Source organism: Zea mays, chromosome 2 (assembly GCF_902167145.1).
Source record: "Zea mays cultivar B73 chromosome 2, Zm-B73-REFERENCE-NAM-5.0, whole genome shotgun sequence".
In the NCBI taxonomy this organism is placed as follows: Eukaryota; Viridiplantae; Streptophyta; class Magnoliopsida; order Poales; family Poaceae; genus Zea; species Zea mays.
The window spans coordinates 38,964,432-38,974,085 of NC_050097.1; the positions used below are offsets into that span (position 1 = coordinate 38,964,432).

General features: G+C 44.0%; 1 protein-coding gene across 3 annotated transcripts; it reads left to right on the plus strand.

Annotated features, from left to right (window-relative positions):
* The first annotated feature begins 1,345 nt into the window (after positions 1-1,345).
* LOC542049 (transglutaminase) lies at positions 1,346-5,153 on the plus strand. 3 transcript variants are annotated; one of them, XM_020548007.3, is made up of 4 exons: positions 1,346-1,591; positions 1,848-2,396; positions 2,489-2,628; positions 3,982-5,153. In XM_020548007.3, exons 2-4 carry the CDS (start codon positions 1,852-1,854, stop codon positions 4,836-4,838), a joined length of 1,542 nt encoding a protein of 513 aa, XP_020403596.1. In that variant the 5' UTR covers positions 1,346-1,591; positions 1,848-1,851; the 3' UTR covers positions 4,839-5,153. The 3 variants fall into 3 exon arrangements, with proteins under 3 accessions (XP_020403596.1, XP_035820914.1, NP_001105158.2); XM_035965021.1 differs by having other exon boundaries at positions 1,416-1,605; NM_001111688.2 differs by having other exon boundaries at positions 1,435-2,396; positions 3,982-5,015.
* The last annotated feature ends 4,501 nt before the right edge of the window (positions 5,154-9,654 follow it).

A 9,654-nucleotide genomic window follows, 5' to 3' on the forward strand; every position in this document is an offset into this window, starting at 1 on the left:
CACACATTACACTCTAGAAACACTGTTAAATCATGTTTTTGAGGACCTTCGGAAGCCGAAGGCCCCCAACAGTGAGCTTGTAGAGGAAGAAGAGAGGGTTGGTTAGATACCTGGTTTTATAGCCATAGATTAGTGGAGTAGAGCATCCTAAGCCCGCCCACCTATGTTAGTTGAGTCATTAACGGAGTCCGTCTTTGCAGTAGCACTGCTATGGTAATAGTCTATTAATAGGGGTGATCAACTTACGCCGCTATATCAATTGATCAAATGATGGATGTGGTAAGGTACCCACCTCTATTAATGTACTATTAATGGAAGCATTTGCCTTATGTCGATCGCCTTCGTTAACCTTTAACGATGAGACCACTTAGCTATGAGACCGATTAACAGAGGATGAAAAAATAAAACAAATTTGTAGCATCAAAGTCACTATTTTCCATAAATATTTAAAATGAAGGTCTTTAAAGAATGACAAAAATCTTTGGATATAATAAAACAAATTTTGAAGTGCAAGAATAATGGCAAATCCAACCATGAAGCTCATCGAGGTCATTACATTAATCAAACAAAGTTAACACAATGATGAACATTGATCCTCCATTGCGGTGCTGAAGTTTGTTAGGGTCACACGAGCTAGATAATATAGGCTAGATTCACCCTAAGAAGATGGTTATCTTAATTATAGATGATGCAACGCTAGTTCGTGTGATCATCCATCAAACATATCCAAAATAGCATTTGACCATGAAAGGTATCTTTCAAAGCATCAACTTTAAACTATAGTCAATTTTAGCAATGCTTTCTACCGTTTAACTCGTTGGTCAATTTCTATGATCATCCAAAGTAGTGTCTGATGAGGTAGTTGAAGCGATGGTGGTGCGAGCAGGTAAGAAGCGGATGCAGACGAGTAGAAAGCGAAAGTAGTGCAAACTAACATGCTACAAAAAATTTAAAAGTATGAGCTTTTCTCTTTCGCTTGCGAATCCTATCTCTCAAAGAAAAATTTAATGCGTCAGGTACGGTGGCGCCAATGTTGGTCTTGGACCGAACAAATGATAAATGAGAGTTAAAAATAATTAGAAGGGTGCAAATGAATCTAGGGTTAGACCCCTCCTTTTACATGGGAGGTGGGAGTAGTGGTTTTTATTATTTTTTTCTGAAGTTTTTATTTACAAATGAGATTCTAGGCTATAAATAACCCTTAAACATTATTTTATAAGCCTCTTGATTACATAATTTGATTATGAACTCACTAATGAAAGTTTTTAACATGCAATACGCCACCAGCACAGAACTCAAAGCATCCTGGATACATTATTGAATCGTGTGATGAACAAAAGATGTTAGAAATAAAAAATTAAAAAGAAAAAAAGGCCCATCTAAAAGTCCATTACTTGAGAAACCCAATTTCCACCAGACCCTAACCTTTCCATTGTTCCAGCGAACGCACACAGCCGCCGCTGTTTCTTCATCTTCCTCGCAGCGCCGGCGCTGAGGCTCGGGCTCTCAGCGACGGCGGCAGCGGCAGCGGCTTCCCCTCCCGCCTCTCGCCAGTCGCCTCGCGCCCTCGCCTCCGGTCCTCCGCACACCGGTCGGTGACCCTGCGTGCGTGCCTCTCTAGTGGCTCCTGGTTCAGATGGCGGGCTGCTGACACGGCCGCGCCGCCCGCGGCCTGAGGGCAGCGGGAGCCACCAGCTGCTGCTCCACCAAGGCGGTCTCGCCGCTTTGAGGAGCGCTTATGCCCAAAGCGAAGCGTTAGCGCTTCAGCGCGCTGAAGCGTGCGCTTAGTGCTGTTTTTTAGAACCCTGATCTTTTTCATCATTCCCTACCATTTTTTGTATTTTCAGGATAATGGCTCATCGTGGACATCTAGATGGACTGACTGGCCAAGCTCCTGCTCTTATGCGCCATGGTTCCTTCGCTGCAGGCAGCCTCTCTAGCCGCTCACCTTTGCAGTCTTCATCCACACTGGAGATGCTGGAGAACAAGCTTGCCATGCAAACTACAGAAGTGGAAAAGCTTATCACGGAGAATCAGCGGTTAGCATCAAGCCATGTGGTCTTGAGGCAGGACATTGTTGATACGGAGAAAGAGATGCAAATGATCCGCACCCACCTAGGTGAAGTTCAGACAGAGACTGATTTGCAGATTAGAGATTTGTTGGAGAGAATCAGATTAATGGAGGTAGATATACATAGTGGTAATGTAGTGAACAAGGAGCTTCACCAAATGCATATGGAGGCAAAGAGACTTATTACTGAAAGGCAGATGCTAACCCTTGAGATAGAGGATGTGACTAAAGAATTACAGAAACTCTCTGCCTCTGGGGACAATAAAAGCCTTCCTGAATTGCTTTCTGAGCTAGATAGGCTACGGAAAGAGCATCATAATTTACGGTTTGTGACAATGTTCCTTCTTTACATTTTTTCTTTGCAACTGCCTGAGCTTTGTGTTGATAATAAGTCATGTTTCCCCTTTCTGTTTGAAGATCTCAGTTTGAATTTGAGAAAAATACAAACGTCAAGCAAGTTGAGCAGATGCGGACAATGGAAATGAACTTGATAACCATGACCAAACAAGCTGAGAAGTTACGTGTTGATGTGGCAAATGCTGAAAGACGGGCACAAGGTAAATATTCTCATCCTCACCATGTTGGCCTGCAAATTATCCTCATTCCCTAATTGTTAGGTTTTGAGCTGAACCTTACTGGGCTGTACTCTTAGATGGGAGCAGTATTATTTCTATTCCTTTTGTGTTTAGTTTGTGAAGACTGGTAGGTTTTTGTCTTAGTAGTGTGAATCTCAAAGCTGCTCGCTCATAGGCTTCCCATTGAATCCTGATTTCCCTATTTTCAACAGTATTTGCAGTGTGATATTATCATTTGTCGGTCTTATCGTCTTAGTAGGTGCGGAGTGCTGTGAAGGTGATTAGGTGAATATGGGTCCCCACATAGAAGTTTCATGGCCCATAGATCCCCAACAGGTTGAGGGTTTAGGGAAAAATTCATTATTCAATAGATGAAATAAGTAGTTCGTATGAGTCATGAGGACTGACGTATCTAATGTAATAATACAGTACAATTGCATACATATTGCTTTCGAAATGTCAAGTTGGATGCCATATGGTCATTTTTTGGATGAGTGGATATAGGAAAAAGCTGAGTCTATTCATCATTCCACATTCTGTGTCAGCAGCTTAGTACAATGTGCCATTGTATTGATTGGTTCCCATTATAGTTCATTGTTGGGACACAGCATAAAGCGCATAGCCATATTTTCCTGTGGAAATGAATAATTGTGTCATCTACAGTATAGAAAGGTAGGCATAAGTTACGTATCAATCCTTTGAAATTGTCCATGATTTTATTGCACTTTAGCGCATACTAATCTATCACTAGCAAAGTGATTGATCTAAACTAAACATCAACTTATTTAGCAAATGGGAAACCTGATTTTTGTGGTGCAGCTTAACTGGAAGCTTTTGGTAGCTGATATATGAGTGTTATGTTTTCTTCTTTTAAACTTACCTGAGGAGATGTTTTCTATGCTTTGCCAAAATTTTGTATATAAAAAAGGGACAGACCCAGTGTTGGTGCCTCCCATGTGATTTGGGGTCTGGGGAAGGAATATCTGAGGGAAGTCTTACTCATGTATTTTTGCAGAGAGGATCTATGGAACCTAGGACCTTTGGCTCAGTGGGAAGGCTTCTCAACACTGAGCTAGGCCTATCCCTTCTGCGCCAATTTTTATATCACAAGCATTTTATTTTGGGCTTCAATATCATAGCTGGGGAAGCATATAGGACAATAGCAATCTGCTCTGTAGCTCAAGGCCTCAAGTGTATAGAGAAAACCCTTTGCATACGCAGATTACGAGAAATTGAAATGTTTTTTGTAGATATATACATGTACATATGTTACTCCTTAATTGCATAGCTCTGATATTCTATTTCCATCCATTTTTTCTTCTTCTCAACGAGCAGCAGCTGCGGCTCAAGCAGCAGCACATGCAGCTGGTGCACAGGTGACAGCTTCGCAGCCTGGGACAGCTCAAGCTACCACGGTTTCAGCAGCAGCAGCCACAGACTCATATGCAGGTGCATATACCAGCTACCCCCCTGCATATCAGCAGGGAGCCCAGGCTGGGGCATATCAGCAGGGTGCTCAGGCTGGGGTATATCAGCAGGGAGCCCAGGCTGGGGCATATCAGCAGGGAGCCCAGGCTGGGGCATATCAGCAGGGGGGCCAGGATGGGGCATATCAGCAGGGGGCTCAGGCTGGGGCATATCAGCAGGGAGCCCAGGCTGGGGCATATCAGCAGGGAGCCCAGGCTGGGGCATATCAGCAGGGTGCTCAGGCTGGGGCATATCAGCAGGGAGCCCAGGCTGGGGCATATCAGCAGGGGGCCCAGTCTGGGGCATATCAGCAGGGGGCCCAGGCTGGGGCATATCAGCAGGGAGCCCAGGATGGGGCATATCAGCAGGGAGCCCAGGATGGGGCATATCAGCAGGGTGCTCAGGCTGGAGCATACAACTATGCTTATGATGCTGGCACGGCTTATGCATATGCAGGTTACTCTGGCTATCCAGTTGCAGGCTACGCGCAAAGTGCAGTGCCCAACTATTCCTATGCTGCACCTCCGCAGCCAACAAGCAGCGGTGCAGCTACGAACGCCGCAGGAGGCCAGTATGGGGCAGTTGGTAGTGCTGGATATCCTACTGGGCAAGTTCAGCCGAGCAGTGGCACTGCAAATGCAGCGCAAGCACCTCCTCCTCCACCACCACCGGCAGCACCATATCCCCCCAGCACATATGACCAAACCAGAGGAGCCCAGAGATAAAATCTGGGATGTAAACCAGATGGATGTTTGCCATGCACATTTGTTGAGCAGACAAATATGGTGAAATCTGGGATGTAAAACCAGATGGCTGTCTGTGCCTCCATCCCATTGACTAGGGCGTATTTTCACCAATATTGTGCCTCCAGTGCAATTTCTTCTGTGTTATATATCACCACCATTTGTTGAGCACCGTAGAAATGAGTTCCAGACGGCCGGGACAGCAACACCACATGTGTCTTTACATCACCACCATTTATCCACAGCGCGTAATGTAATGGCATCAACATCAATATATATGGTTCCTGGCTGACCACATCATCAACATCCATGGAACACTAGCGGCTCGTCAATAAATCGAACAAATATGCTTTTCTTTCTTTTTTCCAGTCACTTGGAAAACAAGCGGACGTACAAAATGACGCCTTTAGGAATTACCGGAGATGCTCCAACATACAAACTGCAAAAAGAAAGATCCAAATACAAAACCAGCCTGCATTGTCGCTTGCGAGGCCCCTGAACCCAAATTCCAAACCGGTGCAAGCTAGTAGAGCACACGGAAAAGCCTCTGGATGCAGCCACGAGCCGCCCGCATAGAAACAAACAGAGGAGACGAAGCCAAGCCATCGCCGTCCAAGACGACGGCCACAAATAAGAAGCGTGAGGGCCGAGGCCGATCGACTCATCCCATACGCCCCGAACTAAATAAGAAACGTAACAGCGGGGAGCCGGCCGAGCCGAGCTGGCAAGGATAATCCTGATCAAGTACTACTACTAGCAGTAGTTTACACGATGGGGGCAGGCAATAATGCGCGCCAAGTAAACCAAACAACCATTTCATGTTGCCTTGGTCGGCACTTTCAGTTTTTCTTTTGATGAATAGAATAGCGGTTGACGGGCGGACAGCGAAGACCGCATTGTTCAAGGGCGTTGGATGCATGCTAAGCTATGCTCCGGATATGCGAGACTGATTCCCGCGAAATTCTTGCGGTTTTTTTTTTGCAAGTGACAACGAGGGAGACATAACGCTATTTTCTTTTCCCTTGATGGACATAATTCTATTTTCTTCTACAATATTTCGTGTCTATGAATTGAAGCTGCTGCAGCAGCCGGTGCTAGATTTGGGAGGGTATTTATTTATTTTTTGTCAAGAACATCTCTACTCGTATAGATCAGAAATGATATAGAAAACCTCTTTGAGCTGCTCTTAAAAAGAATAAAATATGGCATATGGCCTCTAAGTAATCCCTTCCTTGGTGTCGCCGATCGCGAGAGCCAGGACGAGACGGCGACATATTCGACCTCCCCCGCCCGGCATATTACATCAGCCAGAAATGCTTCTACGCTTCGGCATGACCAGAGCCGTCATCATCTGCTTGCACTAGTAATTAGCTTCCGTGTTTAAAAAAAACGATGTTCTATATCAATCTGTCTCTGTATTAATTTGCCTTTAAGTTTTTTTTTGCATGGATGGAGTATATTATTTACACGCTTAGATGGCCAATGCATGGTAATGGTGTTATCAAAATATCAATGTCCTTTTGTGCTGCATTTCAAGTCCAGCTTGTAATAACTGCTACTAGTATATTTGTAGCGACAATAGGCTGGTAGATCAACCACATCTTCCTTTCTATTGTTGAGAGAGAGAGAGAGAGAGAGATAGACGACGGAGCAGCAACCACCGTCCTGACGGTTTCCAAGCCGATGCACCACGAAATTCCACTTGGATCAGGGCAATGGCTCGTCTGCCAAGCCAAGTAGCCAACGCTGGATGCAGGCATCGCTGACGCCACCGGCCGTTTCGTTTGAGGAAAGCCCGGGCACGCACGCCATCTTGTACGCGCGTTGCCACTCTGATATGGATCCAACAGCACTGCGAGCGTGCGGCGTGCCTGTCCATTTCTGATGGACCGCCACCTCTCTTTATTTTGACAGGTAAACGACGGCAGTGACACGGCATATGATGGGGGGCTGACACGCGCCACTACGGCCCTACGGGCTCGTGTAGTGGTTGCGAATATGACGTGCCAATGGTGTTTACATATAATAACTGCTTGCTAAAAAACATTTAGCTCTAGTTGACTTTATAAAGTGGTTTACAGTGGCTATAATAGACCATATTGATCAAATAAAGACGACGGTTGACTGAGTCGAGCGAAGACGCCAGAGAACTTAATGATCTGGTGGTAACATACATTGAAATCACAAACATGACGTATCAGATACGTTACTCACCGTTGAGCATCATCTGTGGCACTAGACACGGTTAGATAGTCTAGCCCTGAGGCTCGAACGGTCCGGCTCGCGGGGTCCGTGCATAGACGCGGACGGTCCGCGCGTAGACACGGACGGTCCGCGCGAATAGATCGAATCAGACGGCTAAAATTCCTATCGCATCGCGTGTTTAATCCTGTAATCCCACAGGAGCTGTTGTGCTTTGTAAGTATGTGATTAATATGATTCCGACTTGTGCTTGATTTCACTTAGACTTTGTTTTGGTAGTCTAGTATTGACCCCAATCCACCTCAAGACATGTGGATTGGGGGGTTAATACTAGTGGTCTAGTTTTCCATTGTTGAGATCCACAGTACAAAAGATCAATATTATGCCTATGTTTACGTTCTTATAATCATCCCTATGTAAGAACCAAATCTTTAGTGAATAAATAAAGCAATCATTCATCATAAATCTGAGAATCACGGTGTGATGTTGAATCCTTTTTATTTTTCTCTCCCGAACCCTCTTCTATTTGATTTCAGGTGATTTCATCTTTTGGAGTTTTTGGGGCTGTTGTGCTTGGTTTTCACGTTTTATAATTGTAATCGGTTCTAATTAATTTACCTCCCCGCGTTGGTTTTTTCGTCCTTCATTGATTTGCGGTTGCTTTCCTCACAATTGCTTGGACGGCAGTAGTAAATAAGCGGACTTCTCTATCAAACGATAGGGATTGGATTCCTTCGAAGTTCCTACGAAAGTACTTCGACCAAAACGAGCCCTTAATAACTAGTATAAGTAGACTAGATTCTAATTTACAAGGGAAAAATATATTTTTTCTCAAAAGATCGTACAAATAAAAATATGTTTAATAGCCAAGGTTTTTGTGAGCAAAGAACAGCTTCAATACATCCGCTTTTAACCTGAAGGAACTGCATGCGAGAAAGAAAGAAAGAGAAAAAAAAGGCTCACTGCTTTGAGAACGAGGACCAGCACTTCCGGTGGCTAGCGGTAAAAGTGGTGCTTTCAAAAAGGACACGGGAATGCAACAGACAGTACCTTTCAAGCGCGTTGTACTCGCACTCCTTCTTTCCGTCCTAAAAAATAATACAGTATAAATCTATGTAGCTCTATTTTTATTTTTTGTTAGTTTTTGTTTTTTTATTAACATTAAACTATCAATATGTATAGCACAAACTATGCATACGATAAAATAACTATTAGCAATATTTTTACGTAAAGTGGATGAACTTTAGAATAGTTTGGTCTACGACGGTTATTTGGTAATCCCGATGTTTTTAGGGCATCGTTGTGCTATCGCGTTGCGGTTATGCGCTAGCTTTTGGAGTCTAGTTTTGACGAGGAAGTATGGAAAGTTGGCGCCAGACGCCAGGCCGGGGCTCTGACGGAGACATCCCTTTTGCCCCGTTTAGCCGCGCTACGCCATGGGCCATGGCGACATGGCGTCCGTGTCGTGGTCTTTGTCCGCTTCCTCGCCAAGTCCGGCGCTTTTGGACCGAGATGGCAAGAGATCGGATTCGCAATCGATATTCCTCCATGATTATATCTACAGTTGTAATCAATATTCGCTCGTGATCATATCCAAAAGTAGAAATTTATATTCATGTATATGTCTATCGTTTCGGATATCCGCCGGATATGATAGATATAATTATTTTTTCAACAATTCAATAACATAATTAATCAAAATTTTTTCCTGATTCAACATCATACCAACTAAAACTTAATAAAAAGAATTATTTGCGGTTAGAGGCACTAGAGCTTGAAAGGTCAACCACCAACGGTGCTGCGGCCTATAGGACTTGGAAGGGCCACGGGGCACAGCGCGAGGAAGCCAGCAAGGCTTGGCCAACAGTGAGGAATTAAGAGCATTAAGCGTTGGATTCATGGTGTTAGGATTTATACTTTGCTATGTAGTATGAGCTAGACCTAAAAATACACTATGGATCGATTTCGAATATACAACGGATAATACGCGGGTGGAAGGTAATATACTAATCTGCGTGTTGGAATTAGGCCCACTAGTGTGTGGCCCAATTCAATAAGGAAGCCAAGGTAGTGTGTAGAGATGACACGAGACTTTAGTCCCATATCACCCATTTAGATAGAAGAGAACCCACTTATATGTGGGACTGTTCCCTACTATTCACAAGTTCACATGAGACAAATAAAAGACTATGGCAGATCGAATTTAAGGGGTTGCGGCGGCCCGTATATAAAGGGTAGACGTCCTTCAGTCAGAGGACACAGGCCAATAACAACCGACTCGTCCTCTTCTTCTCAATTCTCTGCGCCGTCTCTTCTCTTCTCTACTCAACCACCGAGTAAATCTACAGTTTCATTTATTGCAATGACGATCTTATGGTTAGATTCGTTGTCGATTCTTATTTTATGTGTTAATCTTGTTGAGTTAGTTCAGATCTTTCTGTTCTAATGTCGTGGATATTATCTGCCAGTAAATCTGGATTTTCATTTTATACTGCATTATCAAATTAATTTTAGACCCTGTTAGTTTCTAACACCGTGCCCATCCAACTTCAGATCAGATTTAGATTTGACATACAAGTCAAAATATGTATCCATA